We start from the raw sequence: 19,730 nt of genomic DNA, 5'->3' as shown, positions 1-19,730 counted from the left end.
AGATGAGGCATTTTGGTCGGCATGGACGAGTTGGGCCGAAGGGCCCGCTTCCATGCAGTATAACTCTAAAAGATATGGACCAAGAATGGAAACCGATTCGCTCTCACCTAACACAACTGTTTCCTTTATCATTCTTTTTACATAGCATTAATTCATTTGTTCTATATCTCTCTACATCACCGTCTATATCTCTCGTTTCCCTTTCCCCTGACTCTCAGTCTGAAGGGTCTCGACCCGAAAGGTCACCTATTCCTTTTCTCTAGATATGCTGTCTGACACGCTGAGTTACTCCAGTTTTTTGTGTCTAACACAATCACTACAACTGTTCTTGGCTTTTTTTAGTTACCTCTTCAGAGAATTTGATGTAGCGAGACTTCATCCAGTTTATTTATTTATCCAGTTGCTTCAGAACTTTATTTTGGTCAAATATGTCTTGGAAATAATAAGTCTTCAGTGAATATTTTTTAACTAACTATGTTCTAATTACTTACTAGCATTTCCTTTCTTAATATTCCCATATACAGTATATGTACACATTGTGTTTACTGATTTTCAGATCGGCCAACTTATTCTCTACATTTTACTGGTTGAAGCAAGCTGCTTTCCCCATTGCATGCCATAGTACGCATATAGCATTGGAAAATTGTCTCAAATATTCGACATTTGATATTTTTTAGAAACTTAGATATGCCATTAAACTGCAGTCCCTTCTCCACTTTCAGTTCTGCAAATTATTGCAAAACATGATAATGTATATTTTCTTCTCCCCTTTTCTCAGCGTGGAAAAACATTTAAAGTAGTAAGTGATGATGATAGGGAAAGCACTACCTGGAAGTGCAGTAGAAGCAGGTTCAACTGTCGCTTTCAAATGGGAAGTAAATACATTTTTTATGGTAAAAAAACAAAAACACATTTAACTTTATCTGCAAAACAGTCCTGTTATGTATAATGACTGCATGGCTCTCTGGTTATCAATTGGAAAATTGTTAGCCAAAAGAGTGTTTATTTTTAGTTTATCTCAGAAAACATAATTAAAATTTTTTTTGGATTAGATTGAATCACTAAAACACTAAATTAATTACTAAAAACATCAACTAAAATGGTGATATTTCCACTACTATATCTTCACCAACTAATTGATTGCAAATGTTGTCATTGTCTCCTAAATCTAACTTTGCATTTTCATACCTTTTGCGACCATTGAGCAGGTCATACAGTTGGCCACAATATATCTCGTAGAAGCTTATCCAGATGAAAAGTGCTGTGGCTGCTTCTGATGTGTGAAGATGCACAAAGATGTCCTCAGCAGCAAGTGCATACAAGCCTGGATTTTGACAAGTTCCGATCATGGTATGAGTTTTTCCAGCTCCAGTCTGCCCATATGCAAAACAAGTCGCCTTTCCACTTCGAAGATTAAATTTGCATAAACAAAAAGCAAAAATTATGAATTCACTCAAATTGTTGTGCAGACCATACATTATCCCCTTATGAACACTCAACTTACCCAAGCCCATATCATTCAGAGCCAACTCCATCTTATAAATGTTGATACTCTTTTCTGCTTCTTCCATAAGGAAGACAATGTGTCTACAGAGCAACTGAATTGTGACCCACACTGATGATTGGAGTCAAAAGGTAAGGTTATCACTTGGTACAACAACACAAAAACCTGCCTCTCAAACATACCTAGAATTTCATCAACCAGGATTTTGCAGCCACATTGCCTTTAGTAACATGTTTCTAAATTTTTGAATACTTCAACTCAAGCGTGTTTAATTGTAATATATACCAACAATGGAACAATTAAATACTTACGTGCAGCAGCATAACAGACCTGTAAACAGAGTACTTACTCATAGATAACATAATAAACAAAGAAATATCAGTAATTTAGAAACCAACATTAATGCAAAAAGCTCAAATGCCTAGTGCAACCGATACAGTTCATTGTTCATAGCTAGTATTTATAGTGTTCAAGAGCCTGATGGTCGTTGGGAAGAAGCTGTTCCTGAACCTGGAGGTCATGGTTTTTGGACTCCTATACCTTATTTCCAATGGTAGGAGTGAAATTAGAGCATGGCCAGGGTGGTGTGGGTCCTTGATGATGCTGGCTGCCTTTCTGAGGCAGTGCCTCCTATCGATGGTGGGGAGATCAATATTTGTGATGGACCACCACTTTTTGTAATCTCCTACATTCCCACGTGTTCGAGTTGTTGAACCAGGCCGTGATGCAACCAGTCAATTTGCTCTCTACCATATACCTAGTATGTTAGGTGATGATATGAAGACACAATAAATCAGAAAAATATTAAAAAGCATGGTATGTTTACGTATTGAGGCATAAAAATATTCAGGTTATAAATTAATAATTGAAGCTTTTAGTTCCTCACTTAATCCAAGATGGATACAGTGGTGTAGTCAGTGGAGCTGTTGCCTCACAATCCAGCGGCCCAGATACAAATCTGACCTCTGGTGCGGTCTGTATTTATCCAGGTGGACTCTTTCTGGGAGGTCTGGTTTCATCCCACATCCCTAAGAAGTGCAGGTTAATTGACGACTGTAACTTGTTCCTAGTCTATAGGTGAGCAGTGGAATCAGGCGAGGGGGGTTGAGTTGGTAGGAATGCGAAGAGAACTGAATGGGGAAGGAGCGTTGTAGAAAAACTTTATATCAGCTGAATAACCAGGATGTGGAAAGAAACTCAAGCATTGTGGAGAAACTCTCCCAGTCACCGGAACAACATCACACACTCAGCACCAAACGATAGGTTTGAACATTAAGTGATACTTAAGTTCTGAGCAGCATAGTTATGGGAAGAGGTCAAGGGATTAATTGCTTTTGCACAGAACCAGCACAGAACAAAAGGCCCAATGGCCTCCTACCTCTCTGTAACCCTCTGATAAATGTCAGAATTTACATCACTACCGATAATGACGCACGAGATCTCCAGTGATGTTTGTGAATATGAGAGGACATGCAAATAAATGTTACATTTGCAGAATCAAGTTATATGTCATAAAAGCACAAGAAATAGGAGCAGAAATTTGGTGATCTGAGTGCTCCAACTTTCCACCAATCCCATTTTCCAGCCTGTTTCCATAACTCCTATGGAAAACATGTATATTTATATCTTGAATACACTCTATGATTCAGGCTCCATAGCTCACTTGGGTAGGCAATTTCAAAGATTTACAAGCCTCAGAAGAAACTTGTCCCCATGCTCTTCTTGTTCCGTGGGCGGCTCCTTATTCTGAAACTATGCCACCCGCACCCTATCCGAGTTCTGTATTCTCCTACAAGGAGTAAAATCCTCAGTATCTATCCTGTGAAAGTTCTCTCAGGATCTTATGTTTCAATAAAATCATTCTTCCACACTCAAAAAGTTTCCAAATGGTAGTCAAAATACTGGAGGCCTTGTGGTTAATTGGTCCTGAGAATACGTTCTTAGAGTAGCAAATAATTTCCTGTGTTATTTTTCTTTTCTTTCTATTGATTGTTGTCACTCCCAGATCATCTGATCACCGGTAAAGAAACGGTTCAAGGGCAGTCATATTGTAGTGCACTATAGGAAAATTAAGACAGGCCTTAAAAGCCAGCCCCTTGATGCTTATAGGTTGCTTTCAGGTGCTGATATTCTTTTTCCCATGCCCAAAATGTTATGATTGCCAATCACTTATTCAACCCATGTCCATCAAATGTTTTTTTCCCCACACCACTAGCCAGGATCAAAGTTCCACTGTTGTCATCCCTTTGCCGTTTGTTGTTTCTTCCCAGCCTAGATAGAAACTTTTTTTAAAATACAAATACTGTATTCGCTGCAATTTTACCCCTACAGACTGATACTATTCTTTAAAATATGCGTTGCACATTTAGTTAGATTTACCACTTTTCTAATGTGAAATGTGGCATTTCAGTTTTTTCACAACCTTCCCAATATTTCAAAAATCCACAAGAAAATTCAAACACTGTATTCCAATTATTTTCCATAGGTCTAATATCTGGTACCTTATTTCCCCAATGCTCTCAGGTCTTAACTAGCCTGTGTTATTCCCTCCCTGCAGAAATCTCAGACTGCTTCAATCCCTTAGATGCGCATTACCCACATAATGTTCCATTTATTCCCAATGCTACCAATCTACATACAACATATACCATCTTCCCCCTCCTTCCTGTTCTAAGAAAAAGGGAAACGTGAGATTTAATACACACTGTGAATGATATAATAAAAGGCCTCAGATGCAAAATTTCAATTAAAATGTATTCATCATCTCAAGCTGAACCCAAAAAATGGTTACAATTTTTTATTGGTATAATAAACTTTAAGACTTTGGAGGTACAGTGAAGAAACGAGCCCTTCGGCCCACTGAGTCCGTGCCAACCAGCGATGCCCGCACATTAACACTATCCTACACACATTAGGAACAATTTACAAATCACGGAAGCCAATTAACCTACAAACCTGCACGTCTTTGGAGTGTGGGAGGAAACCGGAGCACCCGGAGAAAACTCATACAGTCACAGGGAGAATGTACCAACTCCGTACATACAGCACCCGTAATCAGGATCGAACTCAGGCGCTGTAAGGCAGCAACTCTACTGCTGTGCCACTGTGACGCCCCAATAAGATCAGTTCTGAATTCTTCTACAAGGATCATTTAAAAATCTTATCTGAATTATTGAAACAACTTTTGACCTGATACATCAGTGTAAAATAGCAGAATGACCTGGTATGACTAATGTGAGCACAATGAGAGTTCATATGATAACAGTGATGAAGTAAAGTAACATACCCACTGAAAACATGCTGGATGAGGGGATAAGCAGTCTTCACGTACACATCATGATTGGTACTAGCCTCCTCAAATACTTCATCAAAATAAAAAACATGCTGCAAATGAATCACATACTGAATTTAATTTAAAAAATAAGAATGAATAATTAAGAATGGTGAACAAATGGTTATAGTGGAGATCAATTTCAGAATAATAACTATTGTATGGGATTAGTATTTCTGTTGCAGATTTATAGAGACCAAATTAAGTTAGTAAAAGACTTGGGAAAAGGTCTTTTTTCATGCCAAGTTGTTTCTGAATTAAATCAATATTATTCTTTACACCAATGGATATTATCAAATATTTTACAAAATAAAATTCTAATATATATTTACTGAAACAAAACATGCTGACTTTAACCAACTAGAATGTTCCCAATTAGGCTGTGGGCCGAGGAGCTTTATTCCAGTGTTTTGTGACCCAAGTCACAGAACTACATGCAATTTTCACATATTGTGTAAAAATATTATTCAAATCACCCCTGAAACTCGTCATGAACAAGACTTGCACATTTTTATTAAATTAGAGAAAAACCAGAAAAATGTCAGATATTTTTAGTCCAATCAAAGCACGTTTAACATTGAGTTGTATGCCAGTCGGCCAGTCACGCGCTTTGCTTCAGGCTAGCACACAACATAGCTGAGAGGACTTCACTGATGCCTGTTTTACTTGAGATTCCGATGAAGGTTCTTTCTAGTTCTGTGGAATACATGTCGTGGAAACTTGCAGCAGGGTAATTGAATTTAGTGAGAAAAGCATTAAGAAGACTGAAGAATGTGCTGCTATGTGGATAGAAGAGGAAGAAAGTCTTGAAAGCAAAGTCGCTGCTGAGGTGCTGCAGTCAAACTTTGTGAATCAACTGGAACTGAAAGATAAGATCTAAAGTCTGAATTTATGAAAATCTATCTGTATGGACTTTAATTAATTTAATTGCACCCTTTTATAATGTGAAAAAATGAGATTTGGAAGCTGTACATTCACTCATTCATTCATTCACTCATTCATTCATCATTCATTCATTCATTCATTCATTCATTCACTCATTCATTCACTCACTCACTCATTCATTCACTCACTCGCTCATTCATTCACTCATTCATTAATTCAGGCTAGCACACAACCCGGCCTCGGTGCTGGGGCAGCGGCAGCGGCCACCCGGCCTCAGAGCTGGGGCAGCGGCAGCGGTGACCCGGCCTCGGAGTTGGGACAGCGGCAGAGGCAGCGGCGACCCGGCCTCGGAGCTGGGGCAGTGTTCCGGCGGTAGCGGCCATCCGACCCGACCGCGGGCCCAGTGGACGACATCGTTGGGAGCTCACAGTCACAGGTTGGCGACCTGTTCTCCGGAGCTCCCGCAACAACAGCTGCGTCCGCTGGACTGGAGGGCCGCAGCTTCGGCAGCTTCGACCACCCCGGGCCGCGGAGTTGAACCGGCCCGTTCGCGGAGCTCGGATTCAGCCGCGGGACTGACATTACTTACCATCGCCCGGCGGGGTCACAACATCTGAAGCCTGGATCGCCTCGGCGCAGAGGGAGAATAAGAAGGGATGAGACAAAGACTTAAGACTTTTGCCTTCCATCACAGTGAGGAGGTGCCTGGTGAACTCACTGTGGTGGATGTTAATTTGGTATAATAATATATAGTTTAAATGGACTGCAACACGGAAATACGCTGCCCATGGTGTAATATGGGCATTGGCCACGAGATGGCGCTTACTTTCCCGATTTCATTTTCTAATTAGTTTAATTAATTAATGTGCAACTTTTGGCAATGACGAGTTAAGACATCCTTCTCAATTATATTTCATCTAAAACTGTGGAATATTTCATGTAGTTTGGTGACTTGGGTCACGAAAACCGATTTCTAGACACATTTTTGATGCTCGGCCCACAGCCTAAATAGACTCAAAACACTCCAAAGATCTGAAGAACGGTCCCGACCCGAAGTGTCACCTTTCCATGTTCTCCAGAGATGCTGCCTTACCCGCTGGGTTACTCCAGCACATTGTGTCCTTTTTTGTTAACCAGCATTTGCAGTTCTTGGTTCCTACTTTTATACTCCAAGGACTGCTTGGAACTAACCAAATTTGACAGAGAACAATTCTGTACAGAATTAGTCTGAAGAAGGGTCTCGACCCAAAACATCACGCATTCCTTCTCTCCAGAGATGCTGCCTGTCCCGCTGATTAACTCCAGCTTTCTGTGTCTAATTCTGTACAGAATTTGTCCACTCATCAATTTCACCAGCATGAAGCCCCGAGGCCAAACTTTTTAAGATAAGTTCACTTTAGTTTTACATTTATTCAATTTTCTGAGATTCGAGTTCCACTGACAAAGCCAGCGAGTTGGCTTCTTCAACTGCAAACGGCCTTCTTGTGAAAGTACTCACACAGTACTTTGGCTAGGAAATTCCAGAATTTAGACCATGCAACAAAGAAAGACTGACAACATATTTCCAAATCAAGATAGTGTGAAAATTGGAGGGGAAACTGCAGGTGGTGGGTGGGTTCCCTGGTGCCTTTTACCCTTGTCCTTTCAGGTGATGAACAGCATGAATTTGGTAAATGCTGTTGGAGGGTCCTGGGTGACTAATTCCAACCCCTTTTATGGATGGCACACACTACAGCCATTGTTTACCAGTGATGAAGGGAATGAATGTTTAGGATGATGGATGATGGTGCTAATGAAGCTGGATGCTTTGTCCTGGATGGTGTCATGCTTCTTGTGAGTATATTATCACAAACTTATGTCTTGCAGAAGGTTGAGAGACTTTGGGTGTCATGAGGATTGCACTCACCACAGTATACTCAGCTTATGACTTGTTCTTGTAGGCACAGTACTATGCCTAGTCCAGCGAGTTTGTGGTCAATGGTGACCGTAAAATATAGATGTCGGGCGAATATGCAATAGTAATTAAAAACATTTCTTGTTTGTATTTTTTGTTGTACAAATATAGAATAATTTTTGGCAAGATTGCTGATCCACATGGCTTCAAGGAAGCTTAGAGGTCTCTCTGACTAATGGAGGAATTAATTACAAGAAGCAGCCATCACTTTCAGAACAAAAACTGTGATTACATCCTCAATCCTACTATCAGTCCCAGACCTGGCTCAAAGTACCAAGTGTTTTGATGTTTACAAGAACAACATAGAGTAATTTCTCAATAATACTTTTCAACAGTTACTTCAGCCCTTCTACACCACTCAAAACATACTGTTTACGATCAATTCCAAAGACATTCACCACCTCACACCAACCACTGACACAAGTCATTTCTCACAAACTACAAAACACAAACACCAGTTTTCACTTTGCCTTCACACACAATTCCCTTTATGTTTATCATTGCTCTGGCATTCATATTTCACCTCTAATTTGCACCATACAGCATTTATCTACCATAAACACAGCCACACAAGGAAGTAAACTGCTGCGGCCTGATGGAGATAATTAAATTTTCATTGGCAGCAAATGAGGTGCCAGATGACTGGAAGACAGTAAATATATGAGCAAGGCTAAAGCGGGCAATTACAGGTCCATTTAGTTAAAAATAAATGATAGGGCAATTGACGGAACAGATTCTTAGATAAAGGATTAATTTGCACAGGAAAGAAAGAAATTGATTTATCAGCATGGATTTGTTGGTCGGAGATCCTATCTCAATAAATTAGTTGAGTTTTATGAAGAGATAATTACATATATTGATGACAGCAGAATGATTGATGCAATTTGTAGTCTACATAAAACACATCACGTTGCCCAACCTTTAGCAGCCTTCCAAAACATGCTTTTTTTTTTGAGAAATGGGGAATGACACAAGGGAAACATCTTAGAGCAGGTGACTGAAAGTTTAAATGAGCTTAGTTTTTTAAATGGATTTATCTAGTGTAGAGAGGCTGAGGTGTTTGGAATGTCAGCTTCAGATAACAATCTGCTAAAACAATATTGCAAACATAACAAATGGTTCATTTAATTTTCATGATTACGGGTCTTCAAAATTACAATCTGCTAATTAAGCAGCCATATATCATCTCAAATGGTAAAAAATAAGGTTAAAGAGGTCCATAACTGCATCATAAAATACGTTAAATAATGATCTATAGTCTTTCTAAATAAAATGTAACAGAACTCCCATCTACCGATACTCTCCTCCGCCTAGTGGAGCTGGTCCTTACCCTCAACAACTTTTCGTTTGACTCCTCTCATTTCCTCCAAATCCAAGGCGTAGCTATGGGTACACGCATGGGCCCCAGCTATGCCTGCCTCTTTGTAGGGTACGTCGAACAATCCTTGTTCGAGGCATAGCGTGGCCCTATCCCCAAACTCTACCGCTACATGGACGACTGCATTGGTGCTACCTCCCGCACCCATGCAGAACTCACTGACTTCATCCATTTCACCAGGGTCTCCTCTATACCCCGTAACTCTGCTCACTCCCCATCCCCCCATTCGTAACAAGGGCAGAGTCCCCCTTGTCCTCACCTTCCACCCTACCAGCCATCACAAAATTTTCCAACATTTACGCCACCTCCAACGGGATCCCACCACTGGCCACATCTTCCCATCTCCTCTCCTGTCGGCTTTCTGCAGAAACCGCTCCCTCCGTAACTACCTGGTCAATTCTTCCCTTCCCACCCAAACCACCCCCTCTCATGGCACTTTCCCTTGCAACCGCAGGAAATGCTACACTTGTCGCTTTACCTCCCCCCTGACTCCATCCAAGGACCTAATCAGTTTGTCCAGGTGTGGCAGAGGTTCACCTGCACCTCCTCCAACCTCATCTATTGCATCCGCTGCTCTAGGTGTCAGCTGCTCTACATCGGTGAGACCAAGCGTAGGCTTGGTGATCGCTTTGCCCAACACCTCCGCTCAGTTCGCAATAACCAACCTGATCTCCCGGTGGCTCAGCACTTCAACTCCCCCTCAATTCCGAATCCGACCTTTCTGTCCTGGGCTTCCTCCGTGGCCAGAGTGAGTCCCACTGTTAATTGGAGGAGCAGCACCTCATATTTCACTTGGGTAGTTTACACCAAAGATCTTAGAGCAGAGCAAGATAGGCCACTCCTGCGAAATACAATGGGCTGACGTGTAGTACGCTACGGAGGGGATCCTGGGCATTTTTCACCGCCCATTTTAGTAACCGGAGCCTACCTGACCCGACCCGACTCGCAGTGTAATCAATGTTGCGGGGCAACAGTTTGTGTGTGTGATATAGGGTTAGGTTCATAATTCTGTCAGTTCATACTTCTTGTCAAGAATAAAATTTGACTCTGGTAATTGTCTTTTTTAATGTTTTTTAAATCATTTCTTTTTAAATGGCTCACAAGCAGTGTTTGAGTTGATTTTGTAGTAACCGGAACCGACCCGGCTCGCAAGGTAATTAACATTGCGGGGGAAGTTTTTGTGTGTGATATAGGGTTAGATTCATAATTCAGTTAGTTCATAATTCTGTTAATTCTTGTTAAAGAATAAAATGTTTATAAACACACATACATGAATGTGATATAAATGTATATAATCATATAACACACACAATTATATTTCTTCTAATCCAATGATGAACTTTATTTCAGACTAGACAAGGGACATTAAATAAGAAACATTGTAAACCTCCCCGCAACTTCACACACACTAGGCCTTATCCCACCCCTCAACTCCCCCCCCCCCCGGCACTCCCTCGCCTCCCCCCACACTACAATGTCTCCCCCCCCTCCTATGCCCCTCTCCCCGCTGCCCCGGGCCGCGCACCCCCTCTCCCCGGACCACGCACCCCCTCTCCCCAGACCACGCACCCCCCTTACCCCTCTCCCCGGGCCACTCACTCCCTCTCCCCGCTGCCCCGGGCCGCGCACCCCCTCTCCCCGGGCCGCGCACCCTCCTCACCCCTCTCTCCGCTGCCCCGGGCCGCGCACCCCTTCTCCCCGGGCCCCACACTCCCTCTCCCCACTGCCCCGGGCCCCACACTCCCTCTCCCCGGGCCCCACACTCCCTCTCCCCGCTACCCCGGGCCCCACACTCCCTCTCCCGCTACCCCGGGCCCCACACTCCCTCTCCCCGCTGCCCCGGGCCCCACACTCCCTCTCCCCGCTGCCCCGGGCCCCACACTCCCTCTCCCCGCTGCCCCGCACTCTCTCTCCCCGTTGTCCCGGGCCCCACACTCCCTCTCCCCGCTGCCCCGGGCCCCACACTCGCTCTCCCCGTTGTCCCGGGCCCCACACTCCCTCTCCCCGCTGCCCCGGGCCCCGCACTCCCTCTCCCCGCTGCCCTGGCCCCGCACTCCCTCTCCCCGCTGCCCCGGGCCCCGCACTCCCTCTCCCCGCTGCCCCGGGCCCCACACTCCCTCTCCCCGCTGCCCCGGGCCCCACACTCCCTCTCCCCGCTGCCCCGGGCCCCGCACTCCCTCTCCCCGCTGCCCCGGGCCCCGCACTCCCTCTCCCCGCTGCCCCGGGCCCCGCACTCCCCCTCCCCGCTGCCCCGGGCCCCGCACTCCCGCTGCCCCGGGCCCCGCACTCCCTCTCCCCGCTGCCCCGCACTCCCGCTGCCCCGGGCCCCGCACTCCCTCTCCCGCTACCCCGGGCCCCACACTCCCTCTCCCCGCTGCCCCGGGCCCCGCACTCCCTCTCCCCGTTGCCCCGGGCCCCGCACTCCCTCTCCCCGTTGCCCCGGGCCCCGCACTCCCTCTCCCCACTGCCCCGGGCCGCGCACTCCCTCTCCCCGCTGCCCCGGGCCCCTCACTCCCTCTCCCCGTTGCCCCGGGCCCCACATTCCCTCTCCCCGTTGCCCCGGGCCCCACATTCCCTCTCCCCGCTGCCCCGGGCCCCACACTCCCTCTCCCCGCTGCCCCGGGCCCCTCACTCCCTCTCCCCGTTGCCCCGGGCCCCACACTCCCTCTCCCCGCTGCCCCGGGCCGCGCACTCCCTCTCCCCGCTGCCCCGGGCCGCGCACTCCCTCTCCCCGGGCCCCACACTCCCTCTCCCCGCTGCCCCGGGCGCCACACTCCCTCTCCCCGCTGCCCCGGGCGCCACACTCCCTCTCCCCGCTGCCCCGGGCCGCGCACTCCCTCTCCCCGGGCCCCACACTCCCTCTCCCCGGGCCCCACACTCCCTCTCCCCGCTGCCCCGGGCCCCACACTCCCTCTCCCCGCTGCCCCGGGCCGCGCACTCCCTCTCCCCGGGCCCCACACTCCCTCTCCCCGCTGCGGAAACAAAGATCCGATCTTTGGCCGGAAGCAAGATGGCGGAGCAAGATGGCGGGGACTGGTTGCAAAAATGGGTCCTATAATCACCCATGAATCTGCCCATGAGCGTACTACGCGTTTGCGTGAGAGTAACCCATCTTGCTTTGCTCTAAGATCTTTGGTTTACACCCCAGCGGTATGAACATTGACTTCTCCAATTTCAGGCAGTCCTTGTTTTCTCCCTCTTTCCCCTCCCCTTCCCAGCTCTCCCACAGCCCACGGTCTCTGCCTCTTCCTATCTTCTTCCCGTCCCCCCATCAGTCTGAAGAAGGGTCTCGACCCGAAACGTCACCCATTCCTTCGCTCCATAGATGCTGCCTCACTCAATGAGTTTCTCCAGCATTTTTGTCTACCTCCCATTCTTTAGCATCACATTAAAGTACATCGAGTAGATAGAATATTGAGAGAATAGTAATTTAAGAAGTTGTTTTGGGTTCTAAAATGATTCCCAACACCTTTGCTTTCTTAGAAGTTTAAGAGATTCTGCATGTATCTGATTATTCTAACAAACACTTGCAGATGTACTGTAGAAAGCATCATAACTGCTGCATCATGGCCTGATATGGCAATACCAATGCACAGGAACACAAGAGGCTACAAAGAGTGGTGGACTCAGCCCAGTCAATGACAGGCACAGCTCTCCCCTGCATCACAACCATCTGCATGAGGAACCCTCAAAGATGGTGGCATCCATCATCAAGGATCCCCACCATCCAGGATATACCCTCTTCACACTGCTACCATTAGCTAATTTCCTACAACTATCAGATTACCTCAACAGCAGTTCACGAGACAATCCCACCTATTGCACTACTATGAACTTTTTTTCTAATTATGTTTTTGCAGTAATGTCTTTTTTGCTGTCTTCTTTATTTTACAATTTTGTGTGATTGATATATAATGTGTAATTTGCTTTTTGTGTGTTTGTCTATTTGTCTGCGATGCTGTAGCAAGCAAGATTTTTCATTCTACATACCACCTCGCCATATATGTGCGTGTGACAAACAACATTTTGAAGAGCCGAACTAAGTGAGACTATCAAAATACATAGGAAGTCATATAGTCATAGGCCTAGAGTGATACAGTGTGGAAACATGCCCTTCGGCCCAACTTGCCCACACCGGCCAACATGTCCCAGCTACACTAGTCCCACTTGCCTGCGCTTGGTCTATATCTCTCCAAACCTATCCTATCCATGTCCCCGTCTGTTTCTTAAGCGTTGGGGTAGTCCCAGCCTCAACTACCCCATCTGGCAGCTTGTTCCATACACCCACCACCCTTTGTGTGAAAAAGTTACCCCTCAGATTCCTATTAAATCTTTTCCCCTTCACCTTGAACCTATGTCCTCAATTCCCCTACTTTGGGCAAGAGACTCTGTGCATCGACCCAATTTATTCCTCTCATGATTTTGTACACCTCTATACGATCACCCCTCATCCTCCTGGGCTTCAAGGAATAGAGACCCAGCCTACTCAACCTCTCCCTATAGCTCACACTCTCTAGTCCTGGCAACATCCTCATAAATCTTCTCTGAACCTTTTCAAGCTTGACAATATATTTCCTATAACATGGTGCCCAGAATTGAACACATTATTTTAAATGGGGTCTCACCAACGTCTTATACAACTGCAACATGACCTCCCAACTTCAATACTGTAGTAAAATGAAATAAGCTGCCAAAACCTAATACATAAACATTCATCAACTGAATATTGGGTACCAACATAACGCTGTATTGAAACAAAAGTTCTGAGGAAGGGTCGCTGACTTGAAACATACTGATTTCCCTTCCCGCAGATGCGGGCATTTTTTGTTTCAGATTCCAGCATCCACAGTTTTTAAGTCAATTAATTCAATTTTGTAATAACCAATTGTAATGAGGATCACATCGGGAGAAAATGATATTTAAAAGTGGTTTCTTTTAGATGGAAACATTGGTCTGTGCAACATGGAATAATTTGCTTTGTTATTGTTCCACAACAAAACTATTCTTTGAACCTTGGTAACCACATAACCACAAGAGGGAAAATAACTGGCATCATTTTCAAAGGAAACCTTTGGGAAAAAATTATCTTTAAAAAAGGTTGCCATAGTCAAAAAGGTAAGTAATACACAGGGGTGAGAAATATGCAGAGTATAACGTATAATATAAATACTTGATCATGTGGAAATACAGATGTATGTTCCTGAAAATAATATAAAGAACAGTGGCAGTGCACTTTAAAGGCAGAATAACTCTTTATAATATTTATCTGATCATCAATCGTTTATTGCCTTCGAATACTACATTACCCACAAATAAACATTTAGGCATTTGTTTTTAAATAATAGACAAAATACATTTACTGTACGTGTAGTCATCAATATTTAAAGTTGAAAAAAAGGTTAAGAGAATTTTTTGAAATCCTACTTGTTGGAGATAATGTGTCAAATCAACTGCTTCCTTATTTTCACAAACAAGGACAGACTTTCCTTCTTCTACTTTTGCCACATCAACTTCACCACGTCGCACTTCTCGTACTCCCAGTGGTCGCTTTCTTACACACACGTGGATTTTCTCAGTCTCAGTCCAAGTCTGTTCCTTCGCAGGATTGATATGCCTTTGAACAATGACCAAAAATATTACATTGCGAGGAAAAGAAAATTCATTACAACAGTGACTATACATTAAAAAAAAAAGCATTTCAATATCTATAAAAAGGTCATAAAAAGCTGTCTCATTCTAAAGCAGAAAACACATGTCCTCAGCAAGTTAGGCAGTATTAAAAAAAACACAGACCAAATGCATTAGTTCAAAGAACAGTCTTCTGAAAGCCTCTGATGAGAAGTTGTTGATCTATAAAGTTAACTCTGGCTACTTTGTCCACAGATACAGGCTAATGGTGAGTATTTTGAATATTTTCTTTTTTTATTACAAATTTCTAAATTACGTTAAATATTATGTACTACATAGGAGAATCACTGTCAACATCTCAAGAACAACATAGACAATATAGACTTATGTTTCAAGGCACACTGTTTATTCTTCCCACATAGAAATTCAGAGTTTCAGACATCAGTGATTTACCAGTAGCAGTTCATCTGGAACATGGCGATGTTTGTTTAAATATAATTCTCAATGTGGAACACGCACTACTTGCTCTGACATCAATGACCATACATTGAAAATGAAAATTCTGCCATTCACAAGCTCCAGAGTACATTAAATCCCAAATGATTTCCTGCTCCCTCTGTGGCTAACCAAGCAAAATTATCTCCTTTAAATAAAATACTCAAGTGGAGAGAAGCTCATTCCTGTAGAATAAAAGGTGATCTCACCCAAGTGAACAGGAATCAAGGATCGCAAGTGGTATAATAAACATTTAATACTAGATAGTTTAGCATATTTTCACAAGTTGAAAACAAAAAGGTTTCCAAAGATAAGTCACTAATAGCTAGACTGAGGCATCAAAGCGAAACAACAACAAAATGGAAGCTTATTATAAACGCAAGGCACAAGATACCAGATATGCATAGATAAAGATGAGGTACTTAAATGCTAGCAGTAATAAACAAAAACAACACATATAATAAATGTGCATCCATAACTTGCTGAAGGGAATAAGGGTGGAGGTGCTGGAGGTTTTAGCTACAATCTGTTAATCCTTCATGAATAGGAATATAGAGGGCAGGAAAATGACCAAAATTACACATCCAAAAATGAACAGGTATAAAACTGGTGACAATGACAATGTTAGTTCATTGTCAGAATCTTAGAGACAATTTCCTGAGATAAAATGAACTTGCATTTTGAAAGATATGGAGTAATACACGTTAAAATCAAATTGTATTTGAATAACAATTGTGTATCGTATTTTCAGCTTGTTTACAAATATTAAAGAGTTACTTTTCATATCTCTAATTTCCCTCTTCCCTGACTGAAGAACGGTCTCGACCCGAAAGGCCACCTATTCCTTTTCTCTAGAGTTGCTGCCTGACCTGCTGAGATACACCAGCATTTTATGTCTATCTTCAGAAGAAATAGTTCCCAAGTCTGGTTGTGCACGCATTCCCCTTTTTTGTACCTTCTACCAGACGAGAGCAGGGAGAAGAAATGGATGGATCAAGTTTTTGATTATTTTGGCTGCTTTTCCGAGGCAGTGTGAAGTGCAGATGGAGTCAATGGTGGGAAGTCTGGTCTGTGTGATGCACTGGGCTACATCCACAACTTTCTGCGATTTCTTGTGGTTTTGGGCACAGCTGTTCCCGATGCCACAAGCCCCGATGTAACCCAACATGCTTTCTATGGTGCATCCGTTGAAATTTGAGTCATTGGAGACATGGTAAACATCCACAGTCCCCAAGGGAAGGAGAAGTGTTGGTGTGCCTTCATGGCTGTCGCATCAATGTGGTTACAGAGCCCTAGTGAGACCACACCTGGAGAATTGTGCACAGTTTTGGTCCCCTAATTTGAGGAAGGACATTCTTGCTATTGAGGGAGTGCAGCGGGATGGCGGAACTGTCATATGCTGAGTGAATGGAGCAGCTGGGCTTGTACACTCTGGAGTTTAGAAGGATGAGAGGGCATCTCATTGAAACATAAGATTGTTAAGGGTTTGGACATTCTAGAGGCAGGAAACATGTTCCTGATGTTGGGGGGAGTCCAGAACCAGGGGCCACAGTTTAAGAATAAGGAGTAAGCCATTGAGAATGGAGATGAGGAAACACTTTTTCCTCACAGAGAGTGGTGAGTCTGTGGAATTCTCTGCCTCAGAGGGCGGTGGAGGCGGGTTCTCTGGATGCTTTCAAGAGGACTAGATAGGGCTCTTAGAGATAGGGCTATTTCTATAGAGAAAGGGCTCTTAAAAATAGTGGAGTCAGGGGATATGGGGAGAAGGCAGGAACGGGGTACTGATTAGGGATGATCAGCCATGATCACATTGAATGGCGGTGCTGGCTCGAAGGGCCGAATGGCCTACTCCTGCACCTATTGTCTATGGTCCATTGTTAATCCCCAACAGATCATTGCTAATATTAATATCAACCAAAGCTTAAATTGCAAACAGCACTGCCCAAGACATCAAGAAATTGCAGAGAGTTACAGATTCCGCTCAGTTTATCACACAGGCCAGACTACCCCCAGTTGACTCCTACACTTCACACTGCCTCGGGAAAGCACCCAACATAATCAGACATTTCCCACCTCAGTCATTCCTTCCCCTTTCCGCACCTGTTGGGCAGAAGTTACAGAAGCTTGAGAATGGCACCACCAGTCTTAGGTACAACTTCTTCCTTTCTCTTATAAGCCTTCCGAATAGTCCTGAATAAGCTAGGGTACAATTTATCTCAATGGCCTATTTATCAGTTACTCCCTCCATAACCCCTTTCCCCTCCCTACCACCCTCCTGTCCCTCTTTCCCCCTGCTCCCCCACACCTCCCTCCTATCACCACCACCCCCCCCCCCCACAATGAAAATCGCGATTTAAAAAATTGTAATTCTCAATGAAAATCACGTTTTTTCTTTAAACACAGATTTTTTTCGCGATTTTTTAAATGTAAATAGGATTCGGGATCACATTGGGACGTCATTGTGATGCGGTTGACAGGCAGGGCTAGTGGGAAAGTGGTTTAAAAGTGGCTTTTGTAAAGTTTAAAATGTCAATAACTTGAAAAATATAACATAAATCCGAACAAAATGTCCCTTTTACATCCCAGGACATTGCTGAGCAAGGTGGGCCAAAAATCGTAGCACTATCATGTGCCGTTTTGGCGGAGTTTTGAATCATCAGACACACAAACAGAGAATTTTAGTAATATACTAGACTAAGTGGGACCCGTTGGGTCCCATGTTCACACAGGAGGGCTGGTCACCCGACGCAATATTCCACCTCTCCACCAATTCCAATATTGGTGGCCAGTGGGGGGCTATCTGGAGTGCTGTTATGGGTTCTTGGGGTGGCAGCTCAGTCCCTCAAGCCTGACCTGCTGGCAGCTCACTCACGGCTGGTGGGCTGGCAGTTGACTCGACTATTCCTTGAAATTCCATTTCAAGCACGGTGCAAGGCCACCAAATTCAAATCCATGTTCCTACCATTTCAAGCAGGGTGCAAGGCCACCAAATTCAAGTGCAGTTTCTTACCACTATGAGCAGGGTGCAAGGCCACCGAATTCAAGTGCAGTTTCCTACCACTTCAAGCAGGGTGCAAGGCCACCAAATTCAAGTGCAGTTTCCAACCACTTCAAGCAGGGTGCAAGGCCACCGAATTCAAGTGCAATTTCATACCACTTCAAGCTGGATCCAAGGCCACCAAATTCAAGTGCAGTTTCATACCACTTTCAGCAGGGTGCAAGGCCACCAAATTCAATGCAATTTCATACCACTTCAAGCAGGATGCAAGGCCGCCAAATTTAAGTGCAGTTTCATTCCACTTCAAGCAGGGTGCAAGGCCACCAAATTCAAATGCAGCTTCATACCATTTCATGCAGCGTGAAACCACCATAAAACCACACAAAACACCAAATTCACAGTTCAGTAGACATTCAGTGTGTTCAGTTGATTCACAGCTCAGAGAGAGTCGTGACCTCTCCCTCCCCCATCATGCAGAGAATGAGCCACACCCACACTTTTGGTTTTATAACCCCTCCCCCTCCCACCAGAAAAGGTGTGGCTTTCATGGCATGATTGACAGGAGAGAGATTCTCAACATTTTTTAAACACTAATAACACTTTTATTTTTCATTGATGGGAAGAATTCTCTGCACCTGCTCAGTGGAGGGGGGACTGAGTAAGATGGCCAAAAACCACAGCCGTAAGTGGTAGCGTTTTATCTAAAATCAATATACAGTGCAAACAGGAAGTATGTGCATTTGCAGTAGTGCCTTTTAACTTCAAGCCAAAGCACCCAAGCCGCCATTTGCAGTAAGTAGTGCCTTTCAACCATGCCACCATTTGCAGTAAGTAGTGCCTTTCAACTTCAAGCCAAAGCTCCCAAGCCACCATTTGCAGTAAGTAGTGCCTTTCAACTTCAAGCCAAAGCTCCCAAGCCACCATTTGCAGTAAGTAGTGCCTTTCAACTTCAAGCCAAAGCACCCAAGCCACCATTTGCAGTAACTAGTGCCTTTCAACTTCAAGCCAAAGCACCCAAACAACCATTTGCAGGCAGTGCCTTTTTACTTCAAACAAACCATACTTTCATTTTCAAACCGCATTAAGGGGACACACAGTTGTGTAGACATTTGTTCAGTGTTATTCAGAGCTCAGAGAGACGTTACCCTTGGCTTCATCCATCTTGCAGAGACTGTGAGGCACACCACTTCCTGGTTTTATAGTCCCTCCCCCACCCTCCAGCAAGGGCAGCAGAGAGAATGGTGATTTAAAAAAAAACATTAATATCTCTCTGATTTGTCATCGATGGGAAAAATCCGCCGCACCCGTAAGGCGGTGGGGGGCTCTGAGCAAAGTGGCCAAAAATGACGGCCGTAGGTGGCAGCGTTCTGCTGGAAATCGCAGCACAGTGGGCCAAAAGCGGTCAAGATGAGAGTTTTAGTAATATAGATACTAGATAAACAAAGTGAGATCCATTGGGTCCCTGTCACACGGGAGGCCTGCCCCCCCCCCCCCCCCCCAATGCAACCCATTCCCCTAATGCAACATTCCAGCACTCACCCATAGCCCCCACAGTAG

General features: G+C 44.4%; 1 protein-coding gene across 2 annotated transcripts in view; it reads right to left on the bottom strand.

Annotated features, from left to right (window-relative positions):
- kif24 (kinesin family member 24) overlaps nt 1-19,730 on the bottom strand; it is a 94,802-nt gene that overhangs the window by 39,076 nt on the left and 35,996 nt on the right. For both annotated transcript variants that reach the window (XM_033031925.1, XM_033031936.1), the window contains exons 3-5: nt 14,477-14,666; nt 4,791-4,888; nt 1,189-1,404 (exon numbers count right to left, since the gene is read on the bottom strand). In XM_033031925.1, coding sequence (XP_032887816.1) covers nt 1,189-1,404; nt 4,791-4,888; nt 14,477-14,666 — 504 coding nt within the window. The remainder of the gene's footprint in view (nt 1-1,188; nt 1,405-4,790; nt 4,889-14,476; nt 14,667-19,730) is intronic.

The sequence above is a fragment of the Amblyraja radiata genome, chromosome 1 (assembly GCF_010909765.2).
Source record: "Amblyraja radiata isolate CabotCenter1 chromosome 1, sAmbRad1.1.pri, whole genome shotgun sequence".
Classification (NCBI taxonomy): Eukaryota; Metazoa; Chordata; class Chondrichthyes; order Rajiformes; family Rajidae; genus Amblyraja; species Amblyraja radiata.
Note: the sequence above shows the minus strand (reverse complement) of the source record. Positions and strands in the feature narration are given on the sequence as shown.